The sequence below is a fragment of the Calonectris borealis genome, chromosome 1 (genome assembly GCF_964195595.1).
Source record: "Calonectris borealis chromosome 1, bCalBor7.hap1.2, whole genome shotgun sequence".
NCBI classification, from domain to species: Eukaryota; Metazoa; Chordata; class Aves; order Procellariiformes; family Procellariidae; genus Calonectris; species Calonectris borealis.
Window position 1 is genome coordinate 94,045,552 of NC_134312.1, and position 20,722 is coordinate 94,066,273.

General features: G+C 46.5%; 1 protein-coding gene, 1 long non-coding RNA gene and 3 other non-coding genes across 5 annotated transcripts in view; 3 read left to right on the top strand and 2 right to left on the bottom strand.

Annotated features, from left to right (window-relative positions):
* LOC142090225 (uncharacterized) overlaps positions 1–3,390 on the bottom strand; it is an 8,766-nt gene extending 5,376 nt beyond the window's left edge. Inside the window, exons 1-3 of the long non-coding RNA XR_012676465.1 lie at positions 2,955–3,390; positions 1,522–1,596; positions 1–264 (exon numbers count right to left, since the gene is read on the bottom strand). The exon at positions 1–264 is cut by the window's left edge and continues 125 nt beyond it. This is a non-coding gene — a long non-coding RNA (uncharacterized LOC142090225). The remainder of the gene's footprint in view (positions 265–1,521; positions 1,597–2,954) is intronic.
* A 2,300-nt stretch (positions 3,391–5,690) lies between these two features.
* TRNAD-GUC (transfer RNA aspartic acid (anticodon GUC)) lies at positions 5,691–5,762 on the top strand. Its single transcript has one exon. It is a non-coding gene; the product is annotated as a tRNA-Asp (tRNA).
* A 524-nt stretch (positions 5,763–6,286) lies between these two features.
* Positions 6,287–6,360, top strand: TRNAI-AAU (transfer RNA isoleucine (anticodon AAU)). Its single transcript has one exon. It is a non-coding gene; the product is annotated as a tRNA-Ile (tRNA).
* A 273-nt stretch (positions 6,361–6,633) lies between these two features.
* On the top strand, positions 6,634–6,705 carry TRNAD-GUC (transfer RNA aspartic acid (anticodon GUC)). Its single transcript has one exon. It is a non-coding gene; the product is annotated as a tRNA-Asp (tRNA).
* Positions 6,706–7,108: 403 nt separating this feature from the next.
* CPOX (coproporphyrinogen oxidase) lies at positions 7,109–18,829 on the bottom strand. Its single transcript, XM_075167685.1, has 7 exons — positions 18,373–18,829; positions 18,143–18,286; positions 17,311–17,421; positions 16,209–16,350; positions 11,421–11,639; positions 9,591–9,695; positions 7,109–7,629 (listed from the first exon to the last, which is right to left on the bottom strand). Exons 1-7 carry the CDS (start codon positions 18,797–18,799, stop codon positions 7,542–7,544), a joined length of 1,236 nt encoding a protein of 411 aa, XP_075023786.1. The 5' UTR covers positions 18,800–18,829; the 3' UTR covers positions 7,109–7,541.
* Between the last annotated feature and the right edge of the window lie 1,893 nt (positions 18,830–20,722).

Sequence of the window (20,722 nt, forward strand, 5' to 3'; positions counted from 1 at the left end):
CAGCACATTTGGGCACATTTTCTCACATGTACATAGGCACATTTTCTCACGTTTTGCTCCATCCATCATCACTGACACGAGCACTGCTGATGACTTACGTGCCAAAGGTGACGTCCCAGAAGTCCTTCATCTGCTGCCTTTTCCTGCCAAGCCCAATGGTCCAGTCCATAGTTCAGCTAACGGCCTCTTTGGCATGCCACCCAAACGACAGCAGCCATGCGCCGCTGCTTGTCTGGATCCTGCTTGTTCCAAGTCTCCTTGGCGCTACCAGGACAAGAGGTAGGAAGGTAGACTGTGACATCAGGAAGCTACTGTGATGGCCACCATCACGGTCACCATCAGAGTGGCCTCCTGATGTCGTGCCCTATGAAAAGGAGGATCCCTGCAGCTGTCCCACAGCTCACTGAGCTTGTCAATCCTGTTGTGCAAAAGAGACTTGGTGGCCGCCCATCCTGACCTACAGACGTGGGTCTATCCAGCGTGTCTGAGGTGGCGGATTGTAGCACAGCAGGTTGCAACTCGTGAGCTTCCTCGCACCCACCACCATTTACCTTTCCCCCCACCCTGTGGGGGCTGACTGGTAGCTGCCTGGCCCAGCGGACAGCACACCCCACCGCGAGTCTGCCTGTGGTGGTGCCGGGGTTTGTCCCGGCCCTAGGACTAAACCTTGAGCCTCGTCCATGGTGGAAATAATCTTCCAACGTTTCTTTTTCAGAAAATCAGCAACATAGTCAGCATTCTTTCAGGCTACCTTATTCTGACTAGCAACTTTCAGGGTCCTCGAAAGCAACTGCTGCAAGCTCATATCAAGGAGCTGGCTCGTAAAAGTGGAGGAGGCAAAACTGTTGTTCATGATCAACGCACTCGTCTCAGCCTTGAAAATCTATAGCTTCTTCCTTCACATATAATCTATTTATAATATACAGTCTATGGCATGCAGAGCAAACAGTTCTGCTTATCATAACCCATCTATGGGTTTATGAATTTCTTTCTGATTTGATTCTGTGCAGTCCACAATCCTGCAGAGTATTGTGGTATTGACAAGACAAGCATTCTACAATGTATTTCTGATAGACTGGTATTAAAATTAATTATTTGTCTTCATGCAAGGAGCAATAGCAAACCTTGGTGAATAGCCAGCAGTGATACTAATAACTGGCAGGCAGGATCACAATTTACAGCAGCTACAAAATTTCTAACAGAGTTTTCTACATTATATTACTGCAAAGGAAATGAAAAATCACTCTTGTAATTGACAGAAACCAACTTACAAACCTATACATTTGTCTGAAAGGACAGACTCCCTGTAAATAAACATAATAAGAAAAAAACTTTTCTGTAGTATCTAATGTAAAATTACACTTACAGACAACCTTAAGACTCCAAAGTTTGCGAAGTCATAAATAAGTATCTGGTAGAAGAGTTCTTGGATAAATTGAAGTACAAAAATCAGTTATATGGACATGATCACTTATCTGCAAAGTACCATAATTAAAAGGGGAAAAGTAAGGTTCATCTTACCCTTTACTTCCTCATCCCTGGCCAAGTTGTTCTTCTCACTATGTGATATTACAAAGTTAGGTTACATTGGTTTTCCTGGAAAAGGAAAGAGGTCAATGGTATTAAATTTGACTCATTAGAGAAAGCAAAAAAAGACATGTTTCAAACATTTAGTTCTAAGTATTGTATTTAGACAAATATCTGGCATCAGAGATTCACCATCTTTCACCTGTAGGTTCCTGAAGTAACATTTGAGAAGATGGTTACTTAACTAACTAATTTCTTACTCCAGAAAGCATAAAGAATATATACCTCTCCTTAAGCATCCTTCTCATCTTGAAAGACAGAGAAGTGTATTTTGAACTATATTCACACAATATCTATATATTATAGAAGCAATACAAACTCTGCTTCTTGTGTTTTTTTAAATACTGAAATAATTATTTCATAATTTTCTTGGAAAACGGTATTTTCAAAGGATTGAGTGATCAATAAATTAGGAAGAACTTAAAAAAAAAAGCATCAGGGATAATAATATGGCAGTGTAAAAAGATAGAGGTTAAGCTTTGCAGACTGTCAGCAAAGGGGAAGAGCACCTTTGGAAGATACCTAAACTCATGCTGGCTGAACACAATGGATCCCATTAAGACAGATACGGAATCTGACTTCCTAGGATCTTCTGAGAGTAAGTCAGATGACACAAAAGGTAGACCACAAAGCTACATCAAACCATTGCACATCGTCATTAAAAGCTTTCACAGACAAATGCGGTGGCAAAACCAAGACACTTGAATTCAGTAATGTTATTTCTTTATAAACAGCACATAATTTCATATATTCCCTTAGTTTTGTTTTAGACTTCTTTGACCTATGTGGCAATATGCAGCAAAAACTCCTGTGTTGTTTGGAAAACTTTAACCTCTGAACATGGTAAGGGAAAAGAATAGCAGTGTAGACTATCAGACTAAAGCCAAGAGACCCTTTCCTAACCAAACATGAGGGCTAAAATCTATTTACACTCTTAAAGTATGGGGCAAACTTCAAAGTGGGTTTTTAAAAGCCTTTGAGTTATTGCTGAAATCCTTAGGCAGTTTGCAAAGGACCTGTTGTCTTGCAGAAAGACACAGATCTTTTTTTGTCCCAGTGCTAATATGAAATTTCATGAACTGAAGTAATAAACTGGTTTCCAGTCTGCTTTTATTATAATAGCCTGTCACTTCTCAAAAGGATTCTGATTTGTCTGTTCTTTGTAATTTTCCATTCTGGAAACTAATGTATCAAGCGTGATTGCCCAAATAATGGGCATTTCTTCTTTGTGCCAATAAGTGAGGATGAAGATGAGGATGAGGACGAGCACAGATGGAGGAAAAGAGGGCACAGGCAGATCAAACAGCAAAAAGCAAAGCTTTTAGATTATGTTTCTGGTTTCATGTGTATATGGCATATAAGATTACTGGGAAGCTCTGCGTTTTATTGCACTTGCATCTTCTGGCTCTCAGTTGCTCTTTACTGAGCGATGTCCTGCTCTGGAGAAGGTCTTACCCCAGCGGTTCTCAGTGAGGTTGTTAATGCCGATCCCCCTGTGGTGGGAATCGCCTCGACTGCTGTTCCAGGTAGCTCAGCAGGTCTTTTGTAGTCAAGTGGGTTTTTTCAGTGCACAGCCCTTGAGAGTTTTCCAGGCTTAGTGCAAAACTAAGAGAGACTGGAGAACAAGCCACTGCTTTATGGATAAAAGTCTGGGATTAATCCTGGTCCCTAAAAAGGTGACCAAGCCCATCTGTGTCTGCGTTAAAGGGCAAAGCTACTGTTTTGTTTGGTCTTTGATGTACTTCAATTCCTCAAAGCTTTTGGGAAAGTCAAGGTGAGTTTTTAAGTTTTCATTTAAGGGCATTTGTTAGGACATAATTTAAAATCTGCCATTGTCAATTATCTCTTAAGCTTGTGGGTGTCATTTTGGTTTGTGTGGGGTTTTTTGTTTGGTTGGTTTTGTTTTTAAGAGGACAAATTATTTTATGGCTGTATTTCTTAAATGTCAGTGAGGATTCAGACAAGCTGAGGTCATCTGGTTGAAATTGTATGCTGAAAATGTTACTGTTCATAGTCATTTACCCTAAAAATCCTGAGCAATGGTTTCACTGCAAGGCAGCAGTGTCCTGTCTGGATGCAGATCAACTTGTGAACAATCACAATTTTCAGCCTAGTGTACTGTGGTAAAGAGCGTATGTTTTGCAGGGGAAAATGGAAGCAGAACCATAGGTGATACAGAGTCTCTCCTGATGCTCTTCAACAGTTCAGCCCCTTCTGCAGGTTTGAAAATGGAGCACATCATAAAAATGTGTTTAAAGAAGACGTGGCTCAGGGATTTCTGAAACTGCTCTTGTCTTTGAAAGGTACAGTGGCTTCCCATTTCTCCCCTTCACATAACTTAATTGTTGTGAAAAAAACGTGTTTGATGCTAACATACAATTTTTGCTCTCTCTTACCCTTCCTTCACTTCCCTGTTTCTGCAGCTGATATTACTGGAACAATGTGCTTTCACTTATTTTTACTGTTGCGTTTTGCACTCAAGAGCCAGAATATGCACAAAAATTCAGTGTGATGAATCCCAGTGTTCCAACTTACTTGGCTGTCAGCATCAGGACAAAAGGATGCAAAAGCGTAGAATTGCGCTGTTCTGTGCTTTGAATTTAATTAGTTCATTATTCTGAAATTAGTTTACAGTGAGATGAGGTCTAGTCACAATAGCAGAAACATAAAGTAGACCTTATGGCTTCCTCTTCTCTGACGTGTTTTTGTTATGATGTTTCTTGATCTCAAAATTCTAACAAAATCCTTTAGAAGTGTGTTTGCAAGAGAGCACAAAACAGACTGGAGTTTAAAATCTGTATTCTGCTTATGAGAGGTACTCTCCGTCTGGCACTTGGAGGAGTTGATTTGCCTCAGTACTATTTCCCAGGTTCTTTTGATCAGCTTCCTGAGGACTGTGGTCTCTTTGATGGACAAAAACCTACGGTCCTGGAGTCCCACAGTGTTAATGACCTAGCAATGCTGCTGAGGGGCCACAAAAGGAAAACACCACCTATTGAATTTGGAGCACGTCAGGTTTGCTTTTCTTAGGTATATGGCTTTTTGCAGATTCTTCCAGGTCTGTTGCTAACTAAATAATTATTTTATATGGACTGCCCACAACTTTTTTTTTTAAGCCCCTGTATCTCACTGATAACTTATGCTTTTTAAACTTAGAAGCCTTTACTGTGAGGGTTTCTGTTTCTTTCTTCTTCATGCACATCTGGGTCTTTCTGCTGTTTTTTGCATAAGATGTCTCCCATCCTTTTCCTTTCTAACTCCAAATTTTCTTACACTGGATCTATGACTTTCTTCTGATACCATGCATTTGTCAGTCTTCTAGTGGCAGCTTTGTGATCTTTTTTTCAGAGAATGCGGGAATGTCTGTGTTAAATGTTGCCTGGTCTTGAGAAAGCTCTTGCATTATCATGATACCTTTATATGCTTTCTCTATGCAGCTGTTACCTTTTTTTTTGCTTCCTAATACGTTCTTTTTATTAATGCACTTGATGATAGGTGGCGTTAGTGGCAAATGAAACGGTAAAGGAGGAGATACCTGAGGAGCTCAGCTTAGCGCTCGTACTGACAGTTTGTGAAGCAAAGGGCTTGGAATTTGATGATGTCTTTCTCCTTTACAACTTTTTCACTGACTCAGAGGTATTTAATTATTCAGTATTTTCTGCGTTTTTTTTTTTACTTAATGCCTTGATTTTACAAGTGATCTAATTGGCTTTCCAGCTGGGGAAGGGTTCACCCTTTCCTCTGAGCACAGGTGGTTTCACCACAGCAGAAAACAGGGCTCGTGATAGGTTTAGGAAATGAGCCTGTCTTCCCTTCGTGCTGCATCTTCCTTCAGACCGGCTGTTGCAATTTCAGGGGGAGCCTTGGGGTTCGCACACCAGGGCTACTCCACCGCCTTCCAGCCCGTCCCTCCCGCCTGCTGCCTGGCCAGGTCAGCGCCGTTGGTTCAGCGGAGGGACACCCCACCACCCCAGCTGAGGTGCCGGGGCCCGAACAAGGGCCTGGTATCGCCACTCTGCCCCCGGCCCCATCGCACCGAGGGCGGGCGGGGGTTCCGCAGGCGGCTCTTGGGGCTCGGCGGGGGGGCACCGCCTGCACCCCGCTCCTCGTTAGTATAGTGGTGAGTATCCCCGCCTGTCACGCGGGAGACCGGGGTTCGATTCCCCGACGGGGAGGAGGCGTCGTCTTTTACCCCAGGGGAGCGCTCCTCCTCCTCCTCCTCCTCCTCCCGTCGCAGCCCCGTCCGCGGCGCGGGCGTGAGGGAGGGAGGCGATGGAGCACCGCTCTGGGGCGGCGGTGGCGGCGTGCGTGTTCCCGCGACCGGCAGCCGCTTGGAGAGGGAAAGCGTGGCGGGTCGTTTCGGTGGGGCTGCGCCCCCGCCGGGGAGGCGCGTGTCCATGTGCGGCCCTGCCGAGCCGTTCCTCGCCGCCGGCAAACGCCGCCCGCGGACCGGGGGAGAGGGGCGCACAGAAGAATGGAGGTTTTGAAAGTCTCCATTTTAGCAGTTCTCGTCACCCCGGCTAATGCCCGTGCCGCTCTGCCAGAGGTCCCTGAAGACCGCCGAAGCGGTCTTAAAAGAGCGGGAGCGGTGGCGCTGCGGGTGCGGTGCCCGCGGGACCAGCTCCCGGCAGCTGTTCCACCCGCGGCGTGTCCGTGGGAGCGTGTGAGCTGCGTGCACACGCAGGGCCCCACTCAGACGGGCCGGTTAGCTCAGTTGGTTAGAGCGTGGTGCTAATAACGCCAAGGTCGCGGGTTCGATCCCCGTACGGGCCACTTGCTTTTTTCTTTGCAGGCGAGAAAATCACCGGCTTTTACTGGATGTTCTATTTTTCCCTTCTTTTTGAGGAGGAAGTGTAACACGGAAACGAACACGGTAGCCCAAGGGGAAGTTTGGCTTCGGTGAGCGGAGGGCGGCGAGCATGAGCCGACCCGGCCGGGCGCTCACCTCGCCGCGGGCGCCGAGGCAGCCGCACCAGCGGGCCGGAAACCCGCGAGAGGTGACGTCGTATCACGTCCTGGCGGGAAGCCCATCAGCCATTACCCCGCTCCTCGTTAGTATAGTGGTGAGTATCCCCGCCTGTCACGCGGGAGACCGGGGTTCGATTCCCCGACGGGGAGGAGGCGCTGCCTTTTCCTCAGCCGGCACCCGAGGTGCGGGGGGGGAACGGGACGCCCCTCGCTTTTCCCTCGACGAGGAGGACCTCGGCGCAACGCCCAACAGCTTCCTGATCTGTCCCCTGGCAAAGGAGCTGGCCCGAGGCAGGTTGCTGTCCTGTCTTGATCCCAGCTGAGATGCGCAGTGCTGAAAGATTTTCTCCTCAAAATGGACAGGCAGCCTTCCCCTCTCATCAGGCAAGACTGGGACCCCAACCCAGAATCTCCCAGTTGCTGAGCAGTCAAGTCACGCTACCACAGCACATTTTAAGACGCTTTCTCAAGTCAATGTAGATGGCCTCAAAAACCACGTAGTTAAGTACCACCTTTTTCACAACTTCCTGAAAACAGACTTTAAGGTTTAAAATCGTATCAAATATTCCCTTTATTCTTTAAAAAAATATTTCTAAAACATCCCACCATTTTCTAAGAGTAAGCAGTGCCGTTTAGGCATAGATAATGCTTTCATTCCACTGAGAACACTTCACAATAGTTTACCATTTTGCAGTCAAACAAATGAGTTGAGGAAGTTCTTAAGCATGCACAGTAGTCCTGTGAAGGTACTGCCAGTCCTTCACAAGGCAACATCAACAGGGAGTGATAACATTAGCTGATCAATCATAAAGAATGAGTTCACATATTTGCAAGTTATAACAAGTCTACAGCATTATTAAGGCACCAGGTAAGAGTATAAATAGCTATACTGAAATGCCACAGCAGTTTGAATGAGCTGGTTTGCAGGCGCTCCTGTTCTGTCCTAATGGCTCAGTGTAAGCAATCCATCTTGTTCACGATCCGTGTCAGTGCACCCAGTCTTTGGGATTGCGCAGAACCTCCAGGATTTCTGCTTCTTTCGAGCTCTCTGGAGGCGTGTGCATGTACTCCCACCTGCAGGGAGAGGGGAAACTCAGTCAGACTGCCCAGCTGGCTGCCACCTCTCCTGCACCAGGCTGTGTTTGGACTTGACTTGTCTTTTCTGAGGATGCAAAGCTACATACACAGTTGATACTCGCGCATCAAGTAGACCGATACGGCTACAAATCATTAAGTTCAGTGAAAACAAATAATAACACTGGAAGAGATAGGAGAAATGTTAGCTCTATCTTTTCCCCAACTTCTGGAAAGGCTGGAAGAACAAAGAACAATGCCCCCGACCCCATAATCCATGCAGGTTTATTTGCAAAGATCTTTTAGCAGTCTTTTGTGACACACTAGTGTCACGAGGAAGATGAGCCAAAAAAGAACCCAGACAAAAAAGAGCGAGGACATGAGTCCTAAGGGAAATTGCTAGCTTCAAATTTTATCATTCGATCCTGACGCAATATTTTCAGCCGCCCAGGGCTAATTTTTCCAGAAGCTGGATTGGAAGCACTACAAGTCCTTGCTGAATCTTGGTTTTAAAAACAAAGTTGATGACAGACCTCTTTCTATTGAAAAGGCAATTAAGAGGCATGACAGAGGAAGAAAAGTGACAGCAGTCACAAAGGGATGGGTACAACCTTTTTGCATTTTTTTCTCCCAGGAAGGACCCGTTCATGCTGTTAAGTGAGCTATTTATGTTGATGAAAATAAGCAAAACCAGATCATCCCAGCAATGAAATCAAAAGGTAGGACCATGCTACACCACCAGGTGAGGGACACATCTGGTATTGGCAGTGGGATGAAGCTGTATAGTATGACCAGGCCTGCCTTCATGGTTAAGGGGTAGCAGGCAAAAGTCAGTTATCCTAGCGGAGGGAGGTCACTAATGGAGTCTTATGAAATTCATGTTAGGGCCTGTGCTACTCAGCATATCTAAAAGGAACCTAAAAAGGGGCATAAATAGTAAATGACAGTTTGCTGATATTGCAAGATTAAGCAAGATTGGTTAAGACCTAAAAAGGCAGTTGAAAAGAGTTAATATCGAGCCAAGCAACTGAGCAATAAAATGGGAGGTGAAATTCACTGTTGATTGATTTGAAGTGATGCACACAGGAAATAAGTTACATACACCTTGAGAGACTGAGTTAACTTTTATTTCCCAGAAAAGATCTTAGCATCATAACAATTCTATGAAAAAGCCAGCTCAATGCTTAGCAGCAGTCAAAACCAGCAAACAGCATATTACGATTACAAAAGGAATAATGACCTAAAACGTCGTTATGCCACTGTATGAGTCAGCAGCACACCTGCATCTTGGATACACTTGCATAGCTTATGTTGTCTATTCCTTATGCCCAGTTCAGAAAGGGCATAGAAAACTTAAGCCTCGAGAAGAGTGGAAATGTGATCAAAGGTGTGGAACAGCTACTGTACAAAGACTAAAAAGAGGGGGACTTGTCAGCCTGGAAAACAAACAATGAAAAAACCAGAAGCTTGTAAAATAAGAACTGTTATGGAGAAAATGAACAGGAAGAAAATCTGGTTACTCACTGAAAAGTCGAATGAAGTCATCAGGTGTGAGTAGAAAACAAAGAGGCACTTTTTCACACAACACACAGTTAAACTGTGGAACTTCCTTACCACAGGCTTGTCAGGACTGCCATAAGCTCACATGGTTTCAAAGAGCTACGAAACAAAAACCCATGGAGCAAGCAGGGGAAATCTATTGAGAGGTACTAAGCACAAAAAATACTTTTTTTTTTTGTCAAAAAATATCTAGGCTATGTTCTAGATACCTTTATCATTACTGGCAACTGCACGAGTGTGGCAGACCCGAGAAGCATCTGCATGTACCTGGCCAGTTCCTGTATTAAGCATGAACTCGCTATTAAAGAGACTGGACACCAGGACAGAGCTTTGATTTAATCCTATAAAGTATTTTAGTAAGAACAGTGCCTACCTGCAACTCCACGTATCTAGGCCCTTACCTTGCAGTCAGTGGCAGAGACATAAGAATGCTTTCAATTCTTGATCCTGGTGTCAGGAGGCCAAACTTTGTACCTCTGTCATAAACTAAGTTGAACTCCACATACCTATGGGGAGTGAAGAGATGCAACAGAAAAACAAGTTTATTATCAGAAGTTGTTTGTGCCTCCTTCACCTAGCAGACACCAAACAAAACCAGCCTGTCTTTCTGCTGTGTTGGGTGTCAGAATGAACCCTGGTTTGGGATCAACTCTCCTCTAGCATCCTCTGCATAGGAATGCAAGTGTGACCTTGCCACTCCACAAAGCATAGGAAGTAACAGACGAGAGCAGACAAACGATTCAAGGAGAGCATTCTGCATGGTGCTATACTAGCTTACTTCTCCTAGCCTCAACCCTGCTGGCAAGCTCAACACCAAGTTTAGCTTGGTTACGCTAGTACTTCTTTTTGTGGTGGTGTCAGACATAGGAGGAGCCTTAAAGGAACTGGAAATGACCACAGGAAAAACTCTACTGTGCAGTCCTCCATGCTGAAAGACACGTAAGCAGCAAGGTCACAACAAGATTTTCTGTTTCTTGGGGAGAGTTGAAAAGCAGCAGAAGTCAGACAGCTTCGGAGTGCTGGCTGGGACTTGTAAGTGCCAGAACAGTTAGTTTTCTGCCCCCAGCATAGGAACAGAGCAGTGACAATTCAGCAGGGGTTATCTTAGTAACCAGTACTGAAGTATTAGTACTTAACAGAAGTACAGGAAGGGAGGAGCGCTTATCTGTTTGCAGAAATGGAGAGCTTAGCCTAGCCCAGTAACCTGCAAACGGATGCAGGGAAATAAGCAGGCCTCATGAGCCGGTCCTGGCTGCAACCTCAAGAAGCTATTCCCCTTTATAACCTTAGCAGGATCCTGAAAGGCCAACACTCCCATGAATAATCTCACCAAATTAAGCATATGTGCTTATTTGAATAATTGCTGCAGGCCAGTGATCTAAACTTGCTTATGCCTTCTCTATGCCACTCTCACAGATTTCTCTGCGAAGAGGCAGAAACTAAAGACTCCCCAGTTCTGCACAAAGCACATGTATTCTCATTTCTCCATCTGCTTACACAATCACAGGACATAGATAAAGGAGTGCAACTGTATCTACCAATGTACTTAAGCTTTTGCAGCATTAACAGTTGTTCACGTTAGTAAGCATCCTCAAGTCTTTAAGTTACAGTGACTTTGGACCATGCCAGAAAAACAGAACCCCTCTGTATCTTTATTCCTTTACAAAGAGTTCACTGCGTCCTCATTTCAATGCCAAGAACAGATAGAATAAATATGTATGTAAGAAGCTGAAGTACAATTATTCCACGACTTTCTGGGGTTTAGCTTCATTACTGAACAGGAAGCACAACTCCCTCACCCTTATGCTCCTCATGTCACGGGGCAGTCCTGTATCCCGCATCCCTGGGCTGCAGGAGAGGGCGGGATTCAGGACACCACACACCCCTTTGCCTGTTACAAAGCAGCAGCTTCTCTCGGTTTTTGAAGGAGTTGCAGACAAACTATGGCATTTTGTATGGGCTGCTTGTGCTGCAACATGGGAGAGTGGGGGATACAGCTGAGGGTGTGCTAGTACCTTCTTTGCACCCTCCCCAGCAATCTAGCATTGGATTTCAAAAATAGTTCTGTACACAAAAATGTCGAAATTCTCTTGCAAGCTTTAGAGCACTTATGCAAACTTAGCTCATACCACAACAGGACATAAACCCTGCAACCATGAAGAACTAGCTCATTTTTTTTCTCGTCAGCGTAGTCCACCTCCCATGTATTCTTTTGCTCCTTCAGTACTCACCGTCCTCTCCGAAGCTGCTGCCATAGCTTCTCCTCTGGTGTAAAGGAGTCATGGCAGTGCCTTTTCACAATGGGAATATAACAAGGCACAACAGCTTTGGCACAACTCTTCACGAACTGGAACACTTCCTCCTTGGAGGGAGAGTCCACGTCGTCAAAGAATATGCCTCCAATCCCTCTTCGCTCGCCACGGTGCTTGATATAGAAGTAGTCATCGCACCTAGAAGAGGTAGCAGACAATTATTAATGTGATCCACAATATTCAAAGAAATGAACAGAACTCCAAACAGTTACGTGGCACAGGATGGCACTAGTGAAATATTGATGAAAAGTCAGTTCCTGCAGTGCCGGGTGCCGCACCGTTTCACTGATTGCGGAGAGCCAGGACGGTACAGCACCATCTGGAAAGCACTCCTACATTCACGTACAGTAAAAGCTCTGATTAAATGGTCTCTGCAAAGCTACCTATCGCCGCATAGTCACTGAACACGTAACACTTAAACACCATGGTAGATGCTTCCATGTGGAGTGATCCAATCCATATCCTCTACTTAGGAGGAGAAGGGACACCTGATTTCAAAACTTCACCTTAAGAGCTCTTTCTAGATTTCATTCCCAGAATTATATATAGATCCCAAATTATTTGTACAGCTTTCAGATGAACTCAAAATAAACCTGGAAGATAATTTCTTTATTCTTTTTGCCATTCTAGTGAAAGAATTGGTTTTCTGCATCAAAACTAAAAGAATCTATAAACCCAAGACAAGATAAGAAAGCCACGGTCACTTAAGGAAAAATCAAAATTGAGTCAGCCCTCCTTGGAAAAAGGCTTTTTAATAGTTAAACTTGGAAGATGGAGTCATTCTAGCAGTGGCTTTTCATGGCTCATGTTCAAGTATATGAAGGAGTAAGTGCAGCTTACTCCTACAACAGGGAGGCAATTAATCTCTTTCGTATTTACTGGGAGTATGTAGGTGTGCAATTACTATAAATTAGCTGATTCATTGTATCCACACCCTATCTTGCTTATAGTTCAAGCAAAGCTCAAGGGCAGCTTTGGCTGAAGTAACCATGAAATGGTGGAGTTCAAGATTCTTAGGGCACCGAGGAGGGCGCACAGCAAGCTCACTACCCTGGACTTCAGGAGAGCGGACTTTGGCCTCTTCAGGGATCTACTTGGTAGAGTGCCACGGGATAAAGCCCTGGAGGGAAGAGGGGCCCAAGAAAGCTGGTTAATACTCAAGGATCACCTCCTCCGAGCTCAGGAGCAATGCATCCCAAAAAAGAGGAAGTCAGGCAAAAACGCCAGGAGGCCTGCATGGATGAACAAGATGCTCCTGGACAAACTCAAACACAAAAAGGAAGCCTACAGAGGGTGGAAGCAAGGACAGGCAGCCTGGGAGGAATCAGAGAAATTGTCTGAGCAGCCAGGGATCAGGTTAGGAAAGCTAAAGCCCTCAGAGAATTAAATCTGGCCAGGGACGTCAGGGGCAACAAGAAAAGCTTCTACAGGTACGTCCATGATAAAAGGAAGGCTAGGGAAAACGTGGGCCCTCTCCGGAAGGAAACGGGAAACCTGGTTACCCAGGATATGGAGAAGGCTGAGGTACTCAATGACTTTTTTGCCTCAGTCTTCACTGCAAGTGCTCAAGCCTCACTGCCCAAGCCACAGAAGGCAAAGGAGGGACTGGGAGAATGAAGAGCCGCACACTGTAGGAGAAGATCAGGTTCAAGACCATCTAAGGAACCTGAAGGTGCACAAGTCCATGGGACCTGATGAGATGCATCCACGGGTCCTGAGGGAACTGGCGGATGAAGTTGCTGAGCCACTATCCATCGTATTTGAGAAGTTGTGGCAGTCTGGTGAAGTTCCCACTGATTGGAAAAAGTGAAACATAACCCTGATTTTTAAAAAGGGAAAAAGGAAGACCCGAGGAACTACAGGCCAGTCAGTCTCACCTCTGTGCCTGGGAAGATCATGGAGCAGACCCTCCTGGAGGCTATGCTAAGGCACATGGAAAATAAAGAGTGGTGGCAGCGAACATGGCTTCACTACGGGCAAATCGTTCCTGACAAATTTGGTGGTCTTCTAGGACAGGATCACAGCATTGGTGGGGAAGAACAACTGGACTTGTGCAAAGCATTTGACACTGTCCTGCACGACATCCTTATCTCTAAATTGGAGAGACTTGGATTTGACAGATGGACCACCCAGTGGATAAGGAATTGGCTGGATGGTTGCACTCAAAGCGTTGCGGTCAACAATTCGATGTCCAAGTGGAGACCAGTGACGAGTGGCGTTCCTCAGGGATCAGTACGGGGACTGGCGCTGTTTAACATCTTTGCCGGTGACGTGGACAGTGGAATTGAGTGCACCCTCAGCAAGTTTGCTGATGACACCAAGCTGTGTGGTGCGGTCGACACGCTGGAGGGCAGGGATGCCATCCAGAGGGACCTTGACAGGCTTGAGAGGTGGGGCCCATGCAAACCTCATGAAGTTCAACAACGCCAAGTGCAGGGTCCTGCACATGGGTTGGGGCCATCCCAAGGACACATACAGGCTGGGCGGAGAATGGATTAAGAGCATCCCAGAGGAGAAGGACTTTGGGATGTTGGTTGATGAGAAGCTCAACATGACTCAGCAATGTGCGCTTGCAGGCCAGAAAGCCAACCGTATCCTGGGCTGCATCAAAAGAAGCATGACCAGCAGGTCAAGGGAGGTGATTCTCCCCCTCTACTCCGCTCTGGTGAGACCCCACCCGGAGTACTGCGTTCAGCTCTGGGGCCCCCAACATAAGAAGGACATGGACCTGTTGCAGCGAGTCCAGAGGAGGGCCATGAAGATGCTCAGAGGACTGGAGCACCTCTCCTATGAAGACATGCTGAGAGAGTTGGGGTTGTTCAGCCTGGAGAAGAGAAGGCTCCAGGGAGACCTTACAGCAGCCTTCCAGTCCCTGAAGGGGGCCTACAAGAAAGCTGGAGAGGGACTTTTTACAAGGGTATGTAGTGACAGGACAAGGGGTAATGGCTTTAAACTGAAAGAGGGTAGACTTAGATTAGATATAAGGAAGAAATTCTTCACTATGAGCGTGGTGAGGCACTGGAACAGGTTGCCCAGAGAAGTTGTGGATGCCCTGTCCCTGGAAGTGTGCAAGGCCAGGTTGGATGGGGCTTTGAGCAACCTGGTCTAGTGGAAGGTGTCTCTGCCCATGGCAGGGGGGGCAGAATTAAAGATCTTTAAGGTCCTTTCCAACCCAAACCATTCTATGATATGATTCTATGATTCTACAGTTGCTTGCTTGGGCAGCCATGCTCTGCAAGTCTTCATGTGGGGGAGAAATGGAAGGGAAGTAGGAAGCAGAAACCATCAACAGCAAGGAAACCCTGCCTTCCTTTAGGACTAGTTTTCCATGCATGTATCCATCCACAGTTGCTGTTCTAAAGCAATATAAATGGCATGGTCATAGTGAGAAAGACGTGGAGATGTAACAGATAACCTATGCTATTTTTTTATTCACTGGGATGATGAGCTTTTTTTTTATAGCAGCAGGAAGAGTTAGGAAAAAAAGATGAGTCAGAAATGCAAAAGAGAACAAGCCTGACAAAAGTCTTAAAGCTAGATCAGGAAGACAGAGTGGTAAACAAAACAAGAGCTTTTATGTTTGAGAAAGGTGGGAAAAGGGGCAATGCTAATTAGTAGAAGCTCAGAGATTCACACTGCTCCACCAGCGAAAACTGCATGCCCCTACGCAGCTGCTGCTTACAGCAAACACGCATGCTGGAACTGAGAAAACTGCCTTTGTCCATGGGATACTGTTAGTCCTCCCCTGAGCTGCCCTCAGACTAAGAACAGGCATCCTTGTCTCTGACCCCCTGCAGCTGGCATTACTAGCCTACTTACCTGACCGTTAAGGCAGACTACTACTCTGAACTACCATGCAAAAATTCCTCAGAGAACAAGACTGTAGTCTTAAAGTTGTAAGATGTGCTTCTCTACTAAGTGGTTCACACCCAAGCTACAACACCCACTTTATCTCCTGTCCTCAGACAAGACCTGGTAGCTTACAAAAGGGTAACCCCTCCTTCCTGGATACCACAGCTTGGAGCAGATAGGATTATCAGACACAGAGCAGCAAGCCCCCACTGAACAGTGAAGGATCCCATCACCTGTATCTCTCAGCTCAAGAAGAACATTCAAAGTTTGCATGTTTAGAGAATATGCTGTTGAACTCTCAGTGAATGTGTCACTGGAAAAAAGGTACAGCTCCATCAAAACTATGAAGCTTCTATGTTAAAGGACAAGCTCCTTTACCTACCTGGCAAAAAAAAAAAAAAAGGGTAATGAAGGCAGATTCAAGGCAGAAAAACTAGAATGGGATTTCCAGAACTGCAGCACTCATCCAAGAGCTCACACTGAAGTCATGCACATTTACCATGAGTTCACTGTAAGCAGAATTAATGCAAGTCCATGGGGCAAAAGTCTTGTCCTAGTTTAACACCAGAGGCTAAAAGGAATTTTTAAGTTGCCTAGTGCAGTCTGTGGCTTACAAAACCTTGCAGAGTCAGCGTGGTTTTTATTCGGGCTAGTTGTCAGCCCTCTGATTTGAAAAACTCAGGCCTCTGTAAATAAGAGATTGGTTTAGACTACATTTTGTCCCAGTGCACATTTGCTGATTTTCATTAGGGTCTGCTGATACTTTTCAAAAGGCAGCAGTACACTTAACTGGCAGTATCCCGTGCCGCCTTCTGCTCCCACAAAAGGAACCCAAGCGCATCTCTCCCTACCTACCATTTCTTGTACTTGGGATACAGCTTCAGATCATGCTTGTCACAGGCTTCTTTCAGAGTCTTGTGAAAATGAACGGCATCCTCTTCATTCAGGTAAGTTGGAGTGAGGTCAGTCCCACCACCAAACCACCACTGTTTAGTTCCTATTGGAGAGAGACAAGCAGCAACATTTTTCTTTTAAACTTCCAAACAGAAATACATTGCTAGTCGTTCACCAAGAACTAACAACTACTTTTACAATACAAAACAAAATCATTATGTAGTGGTGTTCCTAAACATCAATCATGAAAAATTTGAGTTCGAGGTAGTGCGATGACCAGTGACTTCAGGAAAACATGAAACAAAATTTCAAAGCAGTGAAAACCATTTGTTAATTATTTTGGACCTCTGACCCTGACTACAGGATATCAATTTCACAAGATGGGCTGGCAACTCCTATTCAAGAATCCAGAAACATTTTACTGCATGCCAAAGAAAGGAAACATCCTTATTAAATCCAGGGAAGCAATTGACTAGAAATGATCCATAATGCTCCGGCAAAATAATTGAAAGAAAACTCTCTTTGAGAGTACGTACACTGTCACAAGGTACAGACAGGTTCTCAGTGTTAGACCACCTAGCCTAGAGTCCTCCTTCAGATAGCGGCAAGTTGCAGAAACTCAGGGGAAAAAGGCATAGCGCACGTAGAGAGCGATGCTTCTGACAGTGCGTCCTCCCAGCTTCTGAGAGAAAGGTACATCCTGACCAGAATGCTTACCAGTCCTTCACGGACTTTTCTTCTACTAAATTCTAGACTTGATTTTTTGAATATGTTTTACGCTTATTTATAACCTCCTACACTTTAAGCCTGAAACACCTGGTGTACGCTGCAAGAAGTAAACTGCAAACACCTTTACTGTACCAGATGCACGGATCACAATGACTTTACAAACAGACAAATGAAGGCCCAGAGGTTAAGAGATCCAGTGCTACACAACAGACTCTTGGCACAGCTGGGAACAAACCTGGACTGGTTCTTAACCTCTTACCCTAGCCATGTGTTCACGCTTCCTTCATGTGGAGTCATACAGTTCGTACGTACTTCATTGGATTAAAATTCTTACCGTCTGCTTCTTCAATTTCAAAGTATCTGTAGTTGAAGTGCATGGTTGGAACATGAGGATTCTTTGGATGGATAACAGAGCTCACACCCATGGCGCAAAAAGGCAGTTTTCCTAATTAAAAAGATGCACAGAAAAAAAACTTCAGTTTTTCAAATAACTTCATTTATTATCATTTAAGGAACATCACTATTTTTCCTTAGGTTCCAAGCTGCTGTTCCACTACAAGAAAATTTCTCAAGTTGGGTCACCATAATTATTAATTAATGTGCAATTTACTTCTCATCCACACACCTCTGTGCACCTCTGTGCACCTAACTAAATGGTTAACATAACTTTATGGTACTTGTCCTAAAACACAACAATATATTAGAGCACCCATTAGACGAAGATAGCTTAGAGCGTAAGGCACTGCTAAGGCTTTCCACCACCCCCAGTCCTCAGAATTACCCTTTGCTGCATGAATGTGGGTTGAATCCTCTTTAGCCTTCACATCTTCTTGGTTCTCTCCCTCCAGCTCCTTGGTACATAACTCCTGCCCTGTTTCGCTGTTGAGCTACAGCGTCGTTACTGAGAAACCACCTGTGCCTACAGTACCTTGCTTAAAGCAGCAAGACAGAGGGAGAAGCACTCTGACACCTAGTTTTTTAGGGATATGAAAGTCCACCTGCCAGGCTTACTGCTTGGAAACCACCACGACACAAATGAAATCTTCCCCTGAGCGTTGATCACTCCGCCCTTCCTCACGTTCTGCTCAAAGGCCAGACTCTGCTGTCAAAGTACCCGGCTGAACGCGTCCCGGTCCCCGACCCCACCTCCCGGCCGGACACCTTACCGTCTTTGGCCTTCAGAGACTTCCCCCTGCTTCTCATCTGCCGCGCTGCCTCCTCGGACAGGAGCCCGAACACGACGGACACGTTCACACCCGCCTTCTCGAAGACCTCGCCGTCCTGCAGCACGCAGCTGATGCCGCCTCCGCCTGCCAACGCCAGGGTCACCCCGCGCCGGGGCCGCCGCCCCCCGGGGTGCCCATGCCCGGGGTGACCCCCGCGGCCCCCCCCGTACCTTCCTTCCTCTCCCAGGTGTCGACGGCGAAGGCGGCGCCGGGGTCCAGCGCGGCCAAGGCGCGGCACACCTCCCCCTGCGTCTCCATGATGAGCAGCTCCATGCGGCTCCGCAGCTCCCGCCGCCGCCGCCGCAGCTCCCGCAGCCCGCTCACCGGCGGCGCCATGAACCGCCGCCGCAGCTCCTCCTCCTCCTCCTCATCCTCGTCCTCCTCGGAGGCCGCCACCGCGGCCCGCTGCCACCGCCACAGCCCCAGCCCCAGCCCGCCCAGCGCACCTGCCGCCGCCAGCGCGGCCCGCCGACCCCCCCGGCCCGCCGCCACCCCCGGCGGCAAGGAGCCCAGCGCCCGCCGGCCCGCCGCGGCGGCGAGAGCGAGGGCAGGCGGGGCGCGGGCGGCCCCGCGCAGCAGCTGCCCGGCCGCCGCCATGATGGGCACCAGCGCCGCACTGCCGGCGGGGCGGGCCGGGCGGAGCGTGGGCCGGGGCGGAGCGGGGCCGGGCCGTGCCGCTCCGCGCGGCATATGAATAGGTGTGTATGGACGTGGATATATGTCTGTGTCTCTACAGGAGAGTTCGTCCCGGCTGGGCGCTCCCGGAGCTGGGTTGGGGCCGGGCTGCCCTCCCCGTGTGGGTGCTGCGGGCGGGAGGGCTCGGGTGCCGCAGCCCACCCGGTGCGGCGTGGGGACGGGGGCGGGGCTGCTGTCCTTGCACCCGTAGAACATTTCTGCGTACTACTATCAACAACCCGGTTTCGTTAATGCAGCTGCTTCAGACTGCAGAGTAAGTAAAGACTTTTACAGGGCCAGGCATGGCTGGAATAGGAGTAAAGATGTATTTTCTTGAGCTATCCTATGAACCGAGTGGAGTTGCCCACCTGCATGTGGCATTGCTGGTTTTATACTTGCAGTAGTGATTTTTTTGGAATCTGACCAGTTTGTGGGACCGCCAGTTAAGTGCAATGGGAATATTTCCCATGGATTTGAGAGGGCACGTACTTTTGCCTTCTTTGTTCTTTCTAAAATTGAAGCACTGGCTTTTTTCCTAATAAAATAGGAATAAAATAAGAGTAATAAGGGGAAGGGTTATGTAGAGCCCAGATATTGAAAGGTACTGCATAGCACCAACCTACAGTTCAGAGTTTGATTTTCTTGGTGCTGATCCATTGGCACCAGATCCATTAAAATGATTTTCTGTTTTCTCAGCTGCCTCGACATCAGCTGTATCAACAGTGGGACAGTACAACAAACCAACTAGCACAGTGACAAAAGACTTTAGCAAACAAATAAAACGACAGTTTTCCTCAAGCAAACACATAAGGGACAGTGCAGCTGTTGACAATGGTACAGTGCTGAACTGAGCTGTGAGAGCTCTTTCAAATTTCTTTCAAAATCAAACAGCTGATTTACTAATGTTTTTTTTTAATTAAACATATTATTATTTTCTAATAAGTAATGACATTTACTAAACCTGTCATTGATTGAGCACTCATATGAGGGTTAGGCTGAGAAAAATAACAGCTACATCGAAAGGCCAGCCCTGCAAGGTTTGTACTCTGGTATGGGGCTGTTCCTTGGAAACGCTAAGCTTCTGGTATTTCAGGACTATTTTGCACCTGTAGTACCCAAGAGGAGATCAGTTTCAAGGGTGGTTCTGTGGAAGGCAAGGAAATTTGTCCCTGATACGGATCAGGGCTTCATTATCTGTCTCTTTTCATTGTAGGGTAATTTCGGGGGCGGGGGAGGTCGGTCTGTGTAAAGTGATAACGTTCACTCGAAGGCTTAGTTCATTTCCACATTTCTGATCTGATTCTGCTCTTTGGCAGCAGGGGATGCTGTGAAGCTGCTGAAGCTCTGCAAGTAAGAAGGGAAGGAGACCTCTGAGCTGGGCTCTCTTCTGCCATCAGCTGGAGGACAGGATCCCTGATGAGCCAGGAGACCTGAGCCCCTGGTGATAGGAGTGAGGGAAGGAGTGTGTCATTATTTGCAGCAGAGATCTGTGGCTGAGGGAGAAAGGCACTACCATCTTAGGGGCTGTGGTAAATCTGCTTACTTTGGCTGCACTAAGCAGCAGTTTCCACAGTTCTTCATCCAAGGCTGACTGTGATAGCTCAGTTTCTTCTTGAAATGCATCCACTGGATTTACCTATTTTCATGCGAACCATTGTGCATTGTGCACTTCCATGGTACTTACTGTAGTAAAGCTCTGCTCTTTGAGTGGGTTTCTTAGACACTACTATAATGGAAAAAATAAATGCTGAGGCCAAAAGACATATAAGATGCGTTCATGCTGATGAGCATTTAATGATTTTTTTCTGTATTAGGTTGAGTGCAAACTTTGAAACATCTGGTAAT

Bases quoted from the DNA above. Each gene is read 5' to 3' on its own strand.
- CPOX (XM_075167685.1), bottom strand. From the start codon at position 18,799: ATGGCGGCGGCCGGGCAGCTGCTGCGCGGGGCCGCCCGCGCCCCGCCT. The intron at 16,351-17,310 runs GTAAGAATTTTA...TCTCTCCAATAG, and splicing joins TGAAATTGAAGAAGCAGACG to GAACTAAACAGTGGTGGTTT. The intron at 9,696-11,420 runs GTGAGTACTGAA...CACTCCCCATAG, and splicing joins CAGCAGCTTCGGAGAGGACG to GTATGTGGAGTTCAACTTAG.